The sequence below is a fragment of the Suricata suricatta genome, chromosome 17 (genome assembly GCF_006229205.1).
Source record: "Suricata suricatta isolate VVHF042 chromosome 17, meerkat_22Aug2017_6uvM2_HiC, whole genome shotgun sequence".
In the NCBI taxonomy this organism is placed as follows: Eukaryota; Metazoa; Chordata; class Mammalia; order Carnivora; family Herpestidae; genus Suricata; species Suricata suricatta.
This window is the reverse complement of record NC_043716.1, coordinates 13,606,135-13,623,857: the sequence shown is the minus strand read 5'-3', so window position 1 is coordinate 13,623,857 and position 17,723 is coordinate 13,606,135. Positions and strand designations below refer to the sequence as shown.

The 17,723-nt window shown below is 54.1% G+C and overlaps 1 protein-coding gene across 8 annotated transcripts in view; it reads right to left on the bottom strand.

Moving 5' to 3' along the window:
• Positions 1 to 17,680, bottom strand: part of RTN4RL1 (reticulon 4 receptor like 1) — a 71,243-nt gene extending 53,563 nt beyond the window's left edge. For 2 of the 8 annotated variants that reach the window (XR_003904686.1, XR_003904687.1), the window contains exon 1: positions 15,930 to 15,987. Coding sequence is in view for 2 of the 8 variants with exons in the window: in XM_029928647.1 (XP_029784507.1) it covers positions 15,930 to 15,960 (31 nt within the window). In the remaining 6 variants the exon portion in view is untranslated. Of the gene's footprint in view, positions 1 to 14,072; positions 14,509 to 15,221; positions 15,254 to 15,929; positions 16,013 to 17,194 lie in introns of those variants that run through there. The other 6 variants (XR_003904688.1, XR_003904685.1, XR_003904689.1 and 3 more) reach the window with 6 other exon arrangements.
• Positions 17,681 to 17,723: the final 43 nt, after the last annotated feature.

Genomic DNA, 17,723 nt, shown 5'->3' with positions numbered 1-17,723 from the left:
TAAAGGGTTTTTTTTTTGCTTGGGGAAGACTTGGTCTGATCAGAGGAGAGACGCAGGGAGCTGACAAGCTGCGGAGGATCGGGGGGTGGTGAGGGGAAAGAAATACATATTTATTACCCTCAATTATTAAAAAATAGATAGTACCAGATCTTAGGTCCTGGCAGACACTGAAGCGGTATTTGCACAAGGACTATTTTCTTTTCTTTCTCTTTTCTCTCTCCCACTCTTTCTCTCTCCATTTCTCTCTCTTTTTAAATTTTTTATTTTTGGTTAATTGTGTTGAGATTATAATGTGGCTCGCCTGTTAGGAAAACCATCCTGGCCAATTTCCAGTGGGTGGAAGAAGACCATGGTACTAGACAGGTGAGCAGGCCCTCTACACCTCAGGTCCAGGGAAGAGCCCATACTTTATCTTAGTGGAGGGGACGGGGTGGGGTGGGAGGGTCGGTGTCCTATTTTGGGCTGCACAGGCTGGACCCGTGGCAGGCAGGTGTCCTTAGCTCTTTCTCTCCCTCCACTGCTCTCAGTGTTCCTGTTCTTTTTTAAGGAAGTGGCCAGAGAGAGAAATCCATTCTGGATTCCTCCCTAGGGGAGGGGATGGATCTTGCCCTAGAGCTTCTGCGGGCTTCACCCAGGGCCAGCTCCCTAGAAACACCCTTCTCCTCCCACGACTGTATCAGCCTGTTGGAGGTGTCAGCCCGTTGGAGAGGGGGCAGGCTGGTGCCCAGGGCAAAGATACAGAGGAATCCCGCAGTCCCAGGGGCCCCTGAGGCTTGATACCCAAGAGGTGAACACCCCCATCTTCTCCTGTTGTGGATCCTAGAACCAAGCAAAGAGGGATCTATAATGGGGAAAAAGGCAGGGGAGGCAACCAGCCCCTGAGAAGAGGACTGTGGCATTTATTGTGGTTTTCAGAGTCCCCACAGAGCCTGGCACACAGTAGGCCCTGGCACATGGCTATTGAATAAGAGGCGCGGATGATAAAGACGAAACAGCAGCAATGTCTCACTGAGGCCTTGCTGCATGCCAGGAAGGCACTTTATGTCCATTTTGTCAAGCAGTCTCAGAACCCCAAGAGGCAGGTGGCGCTAGCCCCTTATTTCAGATGATGAAACTGAGGCCCAGAGAATTAAAAGCACTTGACCAAGGTCAGGCAGCTGGTGAGTGGCAGAGCAGGGCCCTGGTTCCTGCCGGTCCTGCTCCAACAGCTCTTGCTCTCATCTACTTGGCTCAAGATACAGAGACAGCAAGGAAGTCTGGGAAGACCAGACAGAAGTTCGAGAGGAACCAGGCAAAAAACAGTGACTATTTCCAGATCAGGAGACGAAGGCCCTGGGCTGGGGACTAGGTTTTCCTCTCTGACTGTGGAGACCTTGTTTGGAAGAGAAGGAAGAAGCCACCGAGTAGAGGTCGGGGCTGAGGCAGGTGGTTGCTGAAGGATGCTCTTCACTGCTCCCCCGCATTGCCTTAGGGGCCTCCCTGACCCTGGACAGAGGGGGCACGGAGGTCAGGACAGAGCCAGTCCTCCCTCGACAGAGTGTCCCTCTCTGCCCAAGGTGACTCACTCCCTCTGGTCCTGAGACTCTTGCTCTTGGTCACGGCTGGCCTGTGTCAGCCTGACCACTCACTCGGACTCAGCCCTGGTCACAAAGAGGCAAAACTTAACAGGGTAGAAAGGTCTGGCCTGCAGCAAGGATGACACAAGAAGTTACCACTATTACTACAAACACTGGGGGCATTTGCTGCGCTCCTGTCACAGTCAAGTGCCAAGAACTTTATCAGGATTAGCTTGTTTCATCTTTACCACCTCACACGGCTCAGTTGCCCCATTTCACAGATGGAAAAACTTAAGTTCAGAGAAATCAGGTCATTCCCAGGACTTGTACCTTTGTCTGGCCAAATCCTGTGAGCCTGGCCAACCCACCAGGAGGTGAAGGGCTTGTCCACTGACCCCTGGAATGAGCCCTCCCTACCACTGAGGGCTGTCCTCCCTCCACTGAGCAAGGACAGCCACCAGCACGGTGTCCTCTGTTGGGTTAGAGGAGCAGGAAGAGGCTGGGGACGGGTCCTGGACAGCCAAGGGGCACGTTACCAATGCTACCAGCCAGCAAGCAACAAGCTTTAGATATTCCGGAGAACACAGCAGCCAAGCACTCCTAATGCTGGATGATGTTGGGCAAGCCACGGCCCTTCTCTGGGCTTTGGTCTCCTCAGCTGAGCTATATAAGGTCTCTTCCAGCACCAAATATGAAAGAACCTACAAAACTCAAAATCACCCAAATCTCCTGGTCCAAATCAGGAGCAAGGAGCATGTTCTTCCTCAAAATCCATCCTCAGTTTTTGGTTCTACCCCAAAGCCAAGGAAAACTAAAGCCTCTGTTTGTCTTCCCCTCTGGTTCACTCACAGAGGTTTCACTGGAGACCTAGGCCATGTTCATGGCCACAAAACACGTGTACACACACACATGGACCTTCCCCCTCTGCAGATAGCCAGAAGCCTTCAGGTCGGGCTGGCTGCTACTTGGGGCAGTATCAAGCCCACCCACCAAAGGAGGGGTCACTGACATCGCACAACGGCCTCCACACACCTGGCTCTCTGTAAAGACCTTGACTTCTCACCCTTCCTTCCTTCTGCTCAGAAGCCCATCAGCACATGGACTGAGGCACGTGCACAGGTGTTGGCTAACACCTCTAACAGCAAAAAGCTGGCAACAGCCTCTGTGCACAACCAGAGGGGATGGGCAGTCATACAATGGAACACTGTGCAGCCATTCAAATGGGTTTAGAATCACCAACCTAGAGGGGCGCCTGGCTGGCTCAGTCGGGTGTGTGACTCAATCTCAGGGTTGTATGTCGAGCCCCACGTTGGATGTTGAGGTTACTTAAATGAATAAAACTTAAAAAAAAGAACTACCAGCCTGCAAATTACTCAGCCTAGTGCTTGAGATATACTGCGGATTCAACAAGACAGGGCGCATTGGCACGACTGTGGGAAAGCAGCACGGGATACACCGCGCTTCACTCTTCGGGTAGTGGGATTACAGTGAATTTTCTTCCTTCCGCCAATCCAGTGTTTTCCGTTACGTGTATGCATTATCTGGGATGTTGGGAAATTTTACTCAGAGGCTGATGAGTCAACCGACTCCCCTCCTCCCTGGTACTGAGGGCTCTGCGACAACCAGCCGGGCCCCCAGCCCGTGCCACACCGACAGGCCACCGCCCTGCGCCACGAAGAGCCAGCCCACGTACAGTCATCTTTCGCTCGCCAGTCTCTCCACCCTGCCGGTTCCTTCCAGGCCCTCCTCTGCCCACGAACCCTTTGAGCCACCTGCCCCACGGGCCAGAGAACACCTTCCCTGCCACCCAACCCTGGCCTTTCACTTCTGGTATGCGGCTTCTCTCTCCCAGTGGGTGGTAGGTTTCCTGAGTGGGGATGGATTCCTCACTCCCCATGGTACCTGGTCAAGAGCGAGTTTGGTTATTTAGGAAAAAAACACAGTGGAGCACAGGGGCTCAGGCCTGGCTGGAGATGATGATCTAACTGAGGAGAAAATGCTGACATATAAAATGAAAAAGACAAGACCATACACAGAATTAAGTTCTGTGTTTCATGCTTTGGAATAAAAGGGGTAGGGCTTATGGGAATTGATCTGTGACCTTGTACTCAGGCTGCAGACTGGGGGCCACATTAACAGCCAATAAGAAGTGTCTGACCTCAGTGAGAAAGGGAGATGCCTAGACCCACCACTCCTCCTCCTGCCATAATGTTGCTTGGGTTTGTACTTTGGCTCCTTCCCCTAGCCAAATGGCTGATGGACTTGGGACTGACACCAAGCTCTAGTCCTCTCCAAAGGAACTTGAAACTACTCCCTAGGCTCTAGTCCGAATGCCAGCCCTGCCCGCAGCCCCAGCCCCAGCCCCAGCCCCAGCCAGGTACTGTATCGAGAACACTCCCCACCTCAGGGCCTTTACACTTGCTGTTCCCTCTGCCTGGAGAGCTCTTCCCAAGCAGAAGCAGCTCAGCTGCAGAAAGTCCTCCCTCACTTTACTTGGGCCTCTGTTCAAATGTCACCTTATCAGAAAAGCTTCCCGGGGTGCCTGGGTGGCTCAGTCGGTTAAGCCTCTGACTTCGGCTCAGGTCAGATCTCACGTTCGTGGGTTTGAGCCCCGCGTCAGGCTCTGTGCTGACAGCTAGCTCAGAGCCTGGAGCCTGTTTCCGATTCTGTATCTTCCCCTCTCTCTGACCCTCCCCCTCTCATGCTCTGTCTCTTCTGTATCAAAAATAAATAAAGCATTAAAAAAAATTAAAAACAAATTTTTTTTCCAGAAAAGCTTCCCAATCATTCTAAAATACTCTCTGGTCATGCTCTGTTCCTTAATTAACCCTCTAACAGGCTTTCCTTTCCTTTATTTATTTAATTAAATAAAAGTTTGTTTATTTATTTTGAGAGAGAGCGAGCCTGCGAGCAGGGTAGGAGTAGAGAGAGAGAGAGAGGGAGAGAAGGAGAGAGGAAGAGAGAGCATAGAGCCTGATGTGGGGCTCAATCTCATGCTTCATGAGATCAGGACCTGAGCCGAAATCAAGAGTTGGACACTTAACTGACTGAGCCGCCTAGGCGCCCCTAATAGGCTTTTCTCCTAAGCACCTATCCCTACCTGACAGGATAGAGCCATTCATTGTCTATCTCCCCCAACTAGAATGCAAGCTCAGTAAGAAGAGAGGACTTGGTTTTGATTCCTTGCTTCATCCTTAGTGCCAAGCCAGCAGTAGGGAGGTACTGAATAGCTGTTAAATGTTTGTCAGATGGAGAGACCCTCCGATACTCCTCTTGGCTCAAAGAGTAAAAGGCAGCCAGCTGGTCCATGGATAGATGATTCAGAGGTGACTGGGATCTACAACATGGAAAAACATGGCTGGCTCAAGAGGTCTTCCTTCTGGGATACAAAGACTGTGAGGCACTTAGCAGCGGGAGGAGGTATCTGAAAGAGCAAGCAGCCCTGGAGGACCATATTGGGCTTTGTCCAAGGTGACAAGTCTTGGGTGCAGACAATGGGCCAGAAGCTGGGGCAGCTGGGCCTGGGGGAGGAGAGCCGCCACAGAGAGGCTGCTACCTCCTAGAACACTCCAGTTCTGGAGACTTCTGGAGTCCCGCTCTCTCATCTCCTTGCAATAATCTCCCACTTCCGGCCAGCTACTTTGAACCCCCGCAATCATCGGAGGAAGCAGAAATAGCAGCCCACCAGAAGCAGTGGGCCAATTACAGGAAGATTCGAACCACCGCTACCTCGAGGCAGCCCTGGGGCCAAATGCCCCCCTTGCCCGGTGCAGTCCTAAGTGTGGCCCTCTGAGCCGCCCTGGCCTCTCTCCCTCTGCTCAGAGATTTTATTTAGACTGCAGGCCTGGGGCCTGGACAACAACCTGGGAGCCCTCCCTCCCTGGGAGAGGAAGCCTTCAAAGTAACAAGTCATCTTCACAGATGGGAGAGAAGACAAAAGAGGCAGTCTCCTCACCCCAGGCACCCCTGAGTCGGCTTAGCTCCTCATGTTCAGGCCAGTCTCATTTAAGCATTTCAGATCTCTGAAGCCCAGAGCGTCCACAAGAGGTTTTTATTTGCCACAGAATCGATAGTGCAAATTTTGTTCCATAAAAATCTGCCAAGTACAACCTTAAGCTTTTCAGGGTGAGAGTGCTATTTCTGTTCCCGGCACAGCTCCGGTCCTGTTGGATGTCCTCTGGGGTCCGGCCGGCCCGTCCTTCTGTGCCTCCCAGCTTCCTGGGTCCACAGAGGAACAGAGCTGGGCTGGGGTGAGGCAGCAGCAACCCTGGGCCCTGGGACAGGCCATGTGGCCCCTCTGAGACTCAGTGTCCTCATTGGTAACTTGGGGCCTGTAAGACCTGCCCTGTCTTTTCTGCTTTTAATGAGGGACTTCAGGGGCACCTGGAGGGCTCAGTCAGTTGAGCACTTTGGCTCATGTCCTGATCTCACGGCTTGGCTCGTGAGTTTGAGCCCCGCCTTGGGATCTGTGGTGACAGCTCAGAGCCTGGAGCCTGCTTCAGATTCTGTCTCCTTCTTTCGGCCCCTCCCCCTGCCAGCATTTTCTCCCTCCCTCTCTCTCTCTCTCTCTCTCTCTCTCTCAAAAATAAACAAACATTAAAAAAATTTAATGAGTCACTGCACAGGAAAAGCTGTAAGACGTGGGAATAAAAAACGTGTGTCCTCTTAATTCCTGGCACTAAAACCGCAGCCCCAGAAGCAGTCAGATATTGTATCAAAAATGCTCCTGGGGCGCCTGGGTGGCTCAGTTAAGCAGCTGCCGCCAACTTCGGCTCAGGTCATGATCTCACGGCTTGTGGGTTCAAGCCCCGCGTCAGGCTCTGTGCTGACAGTCAGAGCTTGGAGCCTGCTTCGGATTCTGTGTGTCCCTCTCTGCCTGCCTCTCCCTGGCTCGTGTTCTGTCTCTCTCTCTCTCCCAAAAATAAATAAACATAAAAAATTTTATTTAAAAAAATGCTCCTGGGGTGCCTGGGTGGCTCAGTCGGTTAAGCATCCGGCTTCGGCTCAGGTCAGATCTCACGGTTCGTGGGTTCGAGCCCCGCGTCGGGCTCTGTGCTGACAGCTAGCTCAGAGAGCCTGGAACCTGTTTCAGATTCTGTATCTCCCTCTCTCTCTGACCCTACCCTGCTCCAGCTGTCTCTCTCTGTCTCTCAAAAATAAATAAAAAGCATTAAAAATTTTTAATTAAAAAAATAAATAAATAAATAAATTTTTAAAATGCTCCTGCCTCAGGGTCTTTGCACTTGCTGTTCCCTCTGCCTGGAGAACTCTTCCTAAGTAGAAGCAACTTGGATAGCTGCAGAGAGCCCTCCCTCACCTTACTTAGCCCCTGTTCTCTCTCTCTCTCTCTCTTTCTTTCTGAAAATGCATTTATTTATTTTGAGAGGGAGAGACCATGAGCAGGGGATGGACAGAGAGAGAGAGACAGAGAGAGGATATCCCAAACAGCTCTGCACAGAGCCCAACACAGAGCTTGATCTCACAAACCATGAGATCATGACCTGAGCTGAAATCAAGAGCTGGATGCTTAACCAACTGAGCCACCCAGGTGCCCTTGTTTTTCTTTTTTTTAAGCTTTAGGTTATCATGGTTTGATTTTTTTTAATGGTTATGAAACAACTTAAAAATTAGATTTTCAAACAATTTAAAATTAGGTTTTAAAATAATTTTTAATATATTTTATTGTTAAGTTGGTTTCCATACAACACCCAGTGCTCATCCCAACAAGTGCCCTCCTCAAAGCCCATCACCCTAAAATAATTTAGAAATTAGATTTTAGTACTAAGTTTTTTGAGTTCCAACTTATGTGTATAATAATTGAATCAACATTTCTTTCTTTTTTTTTTTAATTTGAGAGGGTGTATGTGTATGTGAGAGTGGGGGAGGGGACAGAGAGAGAGAGAGAGAGAGCCAGAGAGAGAGAATCCTAAGCAAGGGCTCTATCCCATGACCCCAGGATCATGACCTGAGCCATAATCAAGAGTCAGATGCTCAGCCGGCTAAGCCACCCAGGCGCCCCTGAATTAACATTTCCAATCAATTCATGAAGACATGATATTAGTTATTGATTCAACACTATTTACCTAATGTCACTATTGCTACACTTTATTGTGTGCCGGATGCTATTTTAATCAGGTCCTGGTAGGAAAAGCAGAGCGCATGCTCAGATTCATCAGATGAGTACATAGTACTCGGAGAATATGGATAGGGAAACTCCAAGAGATAATGTCATTTACCCCAACTCCACCCCACCCCGGGGCTGAGGGGAGGAGGCTCTTTTGGCCCTGTACTTCCCTGGCAGGAGCTGTGTAGCAGATGCTGTGAAGGCCTGCCTATCCCTGGCTTTCACCATTTCAGCACACACCAGCCTGACTTCCAACTGGCAGAACCTGCATTTCTTTGCCTGAGGGCTTTTTCTAGCAGTGGAGCCGGCTTTGCTCACCCACAGAGCAGGCCAACAGTGAGGGGGGAATGAATCCCTACACCAGGAACAACACTCAGCCAATGATGGATAGGAGCCGCGTATAAATACCTCTCCTCCCTCCCTCCCTTCTGTTGAGGGAACTTTGAGGTGCATGTTCTAGACTGTATCCCCAAATTCCCCGGTGGGCTTGAGTTCTGCCCACAGTGTTAATTTGCTCAACCACAGGCCCATTATTGGCTTCTTCCCTTCTCTGTCTCACTTCCGACTCGCCTACTGGCATTTTCTAGGATGCCTCCCAAATATATAACTTCAACTTGAATCCTCTTCTCAGGCTGCATTTCTGGGAGAATCTTTGGGGGCTGATGGAGGGACACGAGAGCTAACGGTGACTCATCATTGGTTGAACCCAACTGGAAGGGAGAGGGTGGGAGCTCAGTGCTGACGATGGACATTGGACGGGCCAACCTCCTGCAACAGAGAGCAGATCTGGAGGGGCAGGGGGGAAAGAGTAACCAACCTCCTCATGGAACTTACCTTCCAGTGAGGAGGGCAGATAATACACAATTGCAATCAAATGGGTGGAGTACAATGACCAGGAAGCACAGATTATTATGGGACATCCAGCTGAAATGAAAGATCTGGACCATCCCCTGAAGAAGTCCCTGAAGTGTTTAAGCATGGGAGGGGATGAGAGTGGGTGGCCTTGAGAATGTGGCCACAGTGTAAAACCTGGAGCGGGTGAAGGCAAGAGAGGTGTCTGGGAGCTCCCCATAAGGTCAGGGAAAAGAAGGCAGCCTGGGCTAGGGTGGAGGTGGGGAGAGGGGCAGGTGTGAAGGCTGTGGAGGGGAAAAGGGACGGCACTTTGAGACGAACTGATGGGAAGGGGTGAGGTGAGAGGGGTCATCATCATGGGTCCAGTTCTTGAGCTGAGGGTTCCTGGGAGGTTGATGGTGCCAGATGCCAAGCCAGTGGGGGAGTGGGGGGAAGGAGTGGGTTTGCTGGGAGCTCAGGTAGAAGTAGGGGCAGCTTCAGGCACGCTGAGTAGGAGGGGCCTGTGCGGCCGCCAGCAGAGGCAGCAATGGGTGGGGGAGGTTGCACGGCGGAACGGATGGCCCTGGACAGCAGAGATGGATCTGCAGGAGTTAGTGGGAGTTAGCAAGCGGGATGGCCCTAGGCGTGCTGAAGCCCCCCGAGGTGAGAGAGGGGGTGAGACAGCACCCAGGGCGATGCTTGGGGAGGTGCCACGATCGAGGATGGCAAGAAGAGGTGGGGCTGGCGAAGAAGGCTGAGAAGGAGCAGCCTGCTCTGTGGGCGAGCAAAGTAGGGAAAGACCAGGAGAGCTGCCATCAGGGAAGCCAAGGGGAAACTGTGGCCAAGAGGCAAATGCCACCAGTAGGTCAGATGAGACCAGGAAAACGTCTGGTAGGGTCAGCATCAAGCCTGAGCAGTGACAGTCGAGTGACAGAGGACACTGCCTGAAGTCTGGGTGGAGGAGTGAGAGGGAGGTGAGGGCAAGGAGACACCACGAGTAGACAGCTCTTCTCAGAGAGCTAAGCGGTCACGAGGGGTCCAAAAGGAGAGGAGGAAACAGCCCCTCCCACACAGGAGAGAGCTGAACCTCCTGGCCTCCCGGCCGGCAGGCAATACTGGATCCCTTTGTTAACAGGCAAAACACAGCACACCCAAGGGCCTTCCTGGGCACTGTCTTGCCAAAAGGGACCATAGAAGACTGTCCGATCTCCAAACTGGAAGAGCTGTTGGGGTGCCAGGGATGCCAGAGTTGGAGGCCCCTGTCCCCAGCTCTGACCAGGGCCACATACGCTTATCTATTTTACACTCAGGGCTCTGTCAGTGACTATCATGTGAAGAAACTGCTCTACTTCCAAAAAACATTTGAAAAGCCACCAGTCTAGTCAGATTAGAGATGGGGAAACTGAGGCCCAGAGAGGAGGAAGTACTCAGGGTCCTAGCAAGTCAGTCACAAAGATGGAACCCAACACAGCCCTGGGACTCCAACTCCAGTATTCTCTCTACAACCCCACAGTCCCTAGGAAGAAAAGGGCCACAGCCAAGCCGAAGCCAGGGTCACACCGAGCGGCAGTTCAAGGCAGAACCTGGCAGCCAGAAAAGACAGACACAGACGGGAGAGGAAACACTAAGCAACGCGCTGCACGCAGCACGTGCCACCAAGGTGGCCCGTGGCTTGGCGACAGAGCGGCTTGCCCCCAGCATCAGGCCTGCCCAGCCTGCCCCATGCCAGCCACAGCGCGACCTACTGGGCCCTGCTGCCCCCTGGGCGGGTTGGCCTCAGCCAGGCCGCCCGCCGCCCCACACGTTCCTTCCTTCTCCCAGCCTGCTCAGACAAGCCCATGAATAGAACATTAAAGGCAAAACCTTCTGAAAGAAAAAGCAGCTCCCTGGTAGGAGTCACCCCGCTAAATGTCAAACACAGAGCAAGGCTTCCTGCCTTGTGTGCCTCTCACTAATGGAGGCACCTTAGCCTCCATATCCCCATCATCCAATCGCCCTATAAATAAATCATTGCGAGAAGAATGCCAATTTCCCCCCCAGGGCCTCATGAATCTCTCTCTATAAGCATATGTAGAGGCCCCCTTCACTCTGTGTTGGCACGAGAGCCCAGAGAGAGATGGCAGGCTCTGCGAGGGCAATTTTAGAGGCAGAAGCAAACTTTCACACCACCTCAGTGGGCTGAGAGCGGGAGCCCAGCTTTTCTCCTGTCGCAGGGAGGGCTCTTCCTCAATTTCCCGTGGACGCACCCGGACCATGCTGCCCCCCGCCCTCTGGAATCAGGCTGGGGAGCTGCCAAGAGGTCTCTGGGGCCTGAGGAGGTCTGGCCACTAGAAGACACTCAGTGCCCCCAGCCATGCGGGGGAGCCACATGCCAGCTCCCGGAGCCTGGTTACTGCCATGTGGTGCCCGGAGCGGAGGCCCACTCACTCACTGAGCTGCTTGCCAGCTCACCAATGGCACCGACGCGGCGCCAGCAGACCCGAGGCACGGGCACCAACATAGGCTCCAGGGCCGGTAGGTCGGGCACGTGCACTCAGCAGACTTCCGGCTGCACGCGTCCACAGCCTGTTGCATGCCAGCCAGGTGTGTTTCTGCACACACACGCGCACACACACACACCGTATTGTGCCAACACAGAGGCCTCCAGAGCAACTCTTCTGAATCAGATAGCAGGGCTGTTTGCTGTTTTGGATCCCAACTTCGCTGACTGATTAGACAATAATCACAGGCTCGGAAGCACCAGCATATCTGTGAGATCAGACACCCTGCCTCACCGTGGTGGATGGGAGCTCTCGCTCAGAGGATTCAAACGTGGTCTGAAGGGGGCGGGAGAAGTCGCTTCTGGAAGACCGCTCTGAGTTCTGCATTACAGTCCAGCTAACAGGCTAGGGCTGGGCCCTGGGAGCGCCACCCCAGGAGGGAGGGAGAACCCCAGAGATGGGGGGCAGGTACAGGTGGAGGGACCTGCCGCTTCCACCCACCTGGGCCACGTCCTGGGGCCGTTGCTCTCCACACAAGCACCAGCCAGTGTGGAGCGTGGCTGTTAACAGGTCTACCAGGGTAGCCAGGAAGAGCAACAGAGGGAAGGTCCAGCTCCTAAAGAAACTGTGTCCCCTTTCTCAAGGGCACAAAAGCAGGCAGGATGGACTGGCCCACTGTCCCATCCGTGTAATGAAGAAACCGCAGCAGAAGGCAGTAGGTGAGGGTGTGTCTGCCCAAATACAAAGAGGGGCAGGGAAGAAGAAGACAGGTGAGACTCGGGGTTCTCCAGCCCCAGGTCCCAGCTGCAGATGCTCCTGGGGGTACCCCAGAAGGGGAGTGCATGAGAACTACTGGGGAGCTCTGTAACAAGATACAAATGATTCATCAGTGTCCAGCATCCCGCAAGACAAATGTCATAGAAATTCAAGGCAGATGAGCACGTGAGACAGTGCAGCTTAGGGGTTAAGAGAGCAAGCGAAAGAGTGTGGTGGCAGACAGCTCTGGGACTGCATTCTGACTCAACAGTGTGCCAGCTGAGTGACCCAGGACAAGGGACTTCATTTGTTGTTCCTCAGTTTCCATATCTGCAGGGACAAGTACAGACTGACCTCAAAGGATGATTATGGAGATCACATGACATAAGGCATGGAGTGCACTTAGCTTGGTGCATCAGTAATTATGAGCAGCTCTTGCCACTGCATGGACAGGGACTGGCACAAGTGGACCTTTGCTGCCCCCGTTTCCAGCTAGCGTCCATACCTCGTCCCAGTGGGTTCAACCGCGCATGCTCTGAGACCCGAGGTGGCTTTGCCTTGCCCTGGTGATGGATCCCAAAAGTCAGTGTGCCTCTCTCCCCAATTCAAAGGCATCCAAGGAAGTCCCTGCTCTAGGCCCCTTAACCTTGGAGCTAGTGTCTCCCTAGGTCTTCTCCCAGGCCTTGAGGAAACCCTCAGCCTGAAGTCCCTGCCCCACTCCTCTCTCTGACTCACTTCTACTTAGGGTGGCCTGGCCAGCGCACCCGAGAAAGGGCTGCTTCCGGCACTCTGCGCGGAGGTCCTGCCTTCTGCTGTCCCTGGAGGCTCTGTTCCCGTTTCGCCAGCTATTTTGCTTCCTTGGCCATCTGTTCTCTCCCTGTCATCTCCTCTCTGTTTTAACCTTAACCACTACTTTGCTGCAGATGGTACCAAACAGATCCGTTCTTGACATCCTTCATGATGCCTGCCCCCTCCTTCTCATCTCCAGCAAGGGAACTTCTGCTCTGTCCTTTTTCAGGCTGTGATTGCAAAGCTCAGAGTTAGATTCACCCCACAAGGCTCCATCCTCAACCTCATCTGCTCCACTATGCCACAGGTCAGGGGACAGACACCTACCCTTTCTCTTGCCTTTTCCTCTTCCTAACAAGACCTTCCCTTTTCAAACCTGGCCAAGCACCTCTCCTGGTGTCAAGTCCACCGTCTGCTCCGGTTATCTACCCGGTGTCTACAAATAGTGCCCTTGAACCCTCCAGAGGGCTCAGGAGCAGCAGCCCGAGATGGAGACCACAAGCTCCAGGATTCTTTCCTGCAGTGCAGAAGCCAGTGTGCCCATGCTGGGAGTCTGGGTCCAGAACAGTCAAAAACGGACCTGAGAGCTTCAGTGAGGCTTTGGCCACGTATCGGCATGACAGGAATCGAACCAAAACACATTTTCTATGTGGTCTGAGCTTACAAGGGAAACAATGCACTGCTTTCCTTGCTTTTATTCTGGCTACTGGTGAGAAAACGCATGCATGGGCTTTATTGAGCAGCTCGCCCTGCCTCTCTTCTGTTGGTGTGTCCCGGTGCTCCCCTAAAATTCCTCCTCTTGGCTTCTCTTTTCTGGCCTAAGGACCAGGAGCTTTGAGGAGAGAACCAGTCCAGAGGCTCCCAATGATAGAAGCCATTCTGGTAACATTGATTCCACCAGGCTGCATTCCCTGAGCAGGACAGGATTGGGCTGGGAAGACTGAAATTCCATTTTGGCACCAGGATTTGGGATACAACAGCCTCACATCTCAACCTTCTGGAGCAGGGCTCTTGTATTTCCCGTCTACACCTCCTCTGCAGCGGAAAGGAAAGTGTCTTGGTTGTTCGTGGAACACTCCTCCCTTTTCCTCTCAATTGGAGCTAAAGAGGGTCATGTTATGAACACCTCCAAGAGATGAAGCCTGCTCACACCTGGCCACGTGGAGACTCTCAGGTTGCCTAAGGAACCTCTGGGTTCAAATGGACGAAGCTCTGACACCCCATGGTCCCTTCCTTCCTCCGCCTCCCCTTCTTCTTCACACAAAGGAGACCCAATCCAGCTACCAGGCCAGCCCATCTGGCTATGGGAACCAAAAGAACAAAATGCATCTTACTGGATTGCAGACCTTAATCTAGCTCTTGTTGAATTATTCAAAGATGGCATTAACTTATAAATGAGTGTGTTTGACTGATTTTGTGGTTGATGTACAGATAAATTCTAATGAAAGACAGCTACAAGATTTTAAATTATTAATTAGACTGCCACTTAACAAAGCCTATTTGGCACTCTATTTCCTTGCTTAACAAGACAAAAACTTTAAGGATAGGTTCTTTATTAGCCCAGAGGCTGTTGATTTGCATTCTGCTTTTAGAGCTCTAAAAATGAAAACCATAGATCCTGACCTTAAGCAGGCCACTTCTGGCAAAACAAAACCCCCAACAGGCTGCTCTTTCTTCCTGGATGGTGCAAGGTGGCCCGGGGCCTGGCTTGCTCTGCCTGCCTCTCATCTCTGACCAGAGGTTTGCATTTTATATCCCTGGTTCTGCCAGGGTAGGCCAGGAGATGGAAGAGAGGGCAGGCAGCTGCTGAAGCCTTCAGCTACCAAAACTGTCAGCAGCAGGATCCAGTGACGACTCAGGCTGTTCTGGTTCACAGAGGTGGGGCTGTGGCCAGTAGAGTCCTTTCCTTAAGGGACACAAGGCAGCACACACAATTCCTAAAATGTCCTGCCAGGAGACAGGACCCAGCTTGCTGTAATAGGACAACCAGAAATCAGAGCAATGACCCTCATGACCTAATGCCTACACTCGTTGCCTTCCTCCTCTGGGGCTTCAGACCACGGAGCCTCCTAAATCCACAAAACACTCCATTGTCAAGACCATGAGCCCAACCCTTTACAGAAAAGAAGGTTTTTCCTCTTCCACCCTACCCCCAGAATCTAGGGATGGCTGCTCTTTCTTTTTTCAAATCCCTTTCCAAATCCAGACTGTAAAACTCCCTCAGGTCCAGGGCCCCATGCAGGGCTCTGCAGCTGATAGGCAGGGAGACTACAACAATGGTCTGAACCCATCCTATAACATTTTGCTTGGAGCTCTGGGGAACAATTTGAGAAACAAAAATTTCAATGGCCACCTCCCTTGGCATTGGCCTTGGGCACACCTTTGGCTTTTGCACACACAGAGAATCCGAGTGTCTTGTACATGTGTGCAAAAGAAACAAGTCCTAGTGATCACAATCAGGGATAGAGAGAGAAGAATGCCCAGCAAAGGACCAAAATAAAAGTCCTTTGCCCACACAATGTCCCAGCAGAAGGCTGCAGACCACTGGAGCCGAGCATAGCCCAGCAAAAGGTTTTTCTGCTGTTTTCCCCCGGCCAATCCAGGTGGAAACCTCTTTGTTGGAAGGACCTCTCTCATCCACCAAGTCATGCAGGAAGGGAAAAATAGCCCAAGTGGTGAACACACATGACTGCCAAGCCTCTAGTGGCCACCTCTTGAGTAGGGGAAGTGAACCTCCTCCATGGAGCAGCCCCCAGGATGCACTGGGCTCATTCCAGGTCGAGTCTCTGGATGGGAGAGACAGGCTCCTGAGGCTACTCAAGCCTTCCTGGGCACCTAAGCCACATAAATAAAGTGCATGGGCTGCTTTGTGGCTCACTTTAAACTATAAACTGCCAAAAGACAACAGACCAAAAGGAAAATGAGATGTCAGTTCCCCTCTATTATCTCCACCACAGACCAGGCAACTCAGACATGGCGGCTTTTTAAAACTGCCTGGGAGGCCTTATGCGCCAGGGCAAGCCTGCACCTTCCAGGCAGAAGTTTCTCAGACCTGGGCTTCTGCTCAGTTCTGTAAAAAACATCCTCTGTGTACAGACACTCAGGCCAGCACCGCTAGCTGCTGGAAGGACTTTTAGTCCCTTTCTGCAGGGAGAAGGAACGGGGTGTATCAGTGGTTTCTCCAAACAGCCGCAGGGACTTTTCCCACACCACAGTAAAAGGCAGCCAGCATTTCCCCCGCACTGCCCAGGCCCACGTGGAGGACACAAGTCACACTCAAATTTGTGACTACCGACTCGATGGGTCAACCGAGACTTCCCCATAGGCCGGGGCAGGCCGGTACCACCACAGAGCCTTTACTGAGCCCCGCGGAGGTGTGGTTTCTTCACCCACCTGTCCCACCTGCTTGTGAGGTCTTTTCCATGATCCCCGCACCTGCTCCTCTCCGCCCATCCTGGGGCTTCGCTTCCCATCCTCCGCCACCTCCCCCTGTCCGTTTTCTCCTTCCCCATCCTACTGTGAGGTCAGAATCCTGTGCTTACGACACCTCGGTCTGTTGCCATGGAAACAGGGGCGGATTAAGGCAGGAGCGCTGAGCGCAGGGATCAGGCCCCTCAGCTACCTGAGCTCCCGCCTCAGCCGGCTCCCGCAGGGCCCGGGCTGCCAGACGCAGGCGCCGCGACTCGCCGACCACCCGGCCGGGTCCAGGGACCGGAGGGTCCCGGTGGAGCGCCGCAGTTCGCCCGGACCTAGGGAGGGAGGGAGGCAGACACAGAGGCCGGGGTGGCTGGAGACGGGGCTTGCGGGCTCTCGGCGTGGTCACCTGCCCTCCCTGGGCCCTGGGGACAGCTCCCCGAGCGGCAGCCACGTGGGGGCGCGGCGGGACTTCCCCAGCACCCGCGCCAACTTTGCAACGCTCTGCAATGAGCCGGGCGGCGGAGGGAGAGGGAGGGTCGTGGTTAGGTGGTCGCGCAGGGCCAGCTCTCCTCAAGTTACGCCTGGCATCGGCCGCGCACGCCTCCCGCGCGGCCCCCGCCTTCGCATTTCTCTGCTCCAGTCAGAGAGGAAAGTTTGAAGAACAGGACATCAGGCGCTGGCCACCTTCCCTCGGCTGCTGGGTACCCGGAGCCCGTCCCTGAGGCCCAAAGCAGGACTGCAGGGAAAGTGCCCGCGTCCGGACCCCGCCTGAGAATCGAGGGCGCGCAGTGAGGGCTCGGGCCCGCGGTGACCGACCGCTGGCCGCACTGGAGCGCGGGCTACACCCGGCACCGCCAAAGCGGCAGAACTCGCAGCATGTGCCCGCGCAGGGCATGGAGCCTGCAATTGCAAAACTTTATAATGGCAAAGCAAAGGTCCCAGACGGCCACCTCCCCTTTCATCATGGGCAGCTCACTGTGGTCTCGAAATGACCTCGCCGAACCAGATGCCTAGGCCTGGCCGCTTTGAGCAAATCCTGTGTCTCGCAACTGGTCACCGACAGGGGCTGAGCTCCGGCAGCAACCCCTCCGCAGGTGCGTCCCGGCAAAGCCCGCTAGCCCGCCAGGGGCTGCTTCCCCGGCCACGAGCCCGGGCGCCGGGGAGCTCTCGGGCGGCTCCCGGCCTCGCGTCTCTGCCCTGTACACACTCAACTCCAACTTGCCCCTTCAGCTCCAACTCACCTTTGCGAAGCATGTTGGCCGTAGGGCCGCCACTCCGAGGTCGGCCTAGGAGCGCTCCCTCCCGGAGTCCAGATTCAAATCCTTGGGCGCCGGCTGCAGCTAATCCGAGCGCGTCGAGGCGGGGGCAAGCCGGGGATCCGCTTGTGCCCGGCAGCCAGGCCCTTCAGGGGCATGGTGAGCCCTAGCCCCGTGCCGAGGGCACCGGCGCCCACTAGCAACCGCGGCGCTGCCTGGCAGCCCCGCGCGCTCGTTCAGCCCCGGGACAAGAGGCTTGCTCCGCGGAGCCAGCGGCCTGCCTCTGCAGCCCCGAGCTCTTTGCGGGCGGTTTTGAGGGGGGACGCCGCCCCCCCGGCCGCCAGGCCTCCGGGCTGCGGCCCCCTCCTCTCCGCCCCCTCGGGCCGCCGCCGCCGCGGCTGCTGCAAAAGGGCGCTCGCACGCACCGCCGAGCTCCGGGGAAAGCGCCCGGCGCGCGTTTGCAGGACCCGGTGATCGGCGGAGCGGGGCGCCTCCCTTCTTCCCCCAACCCCCC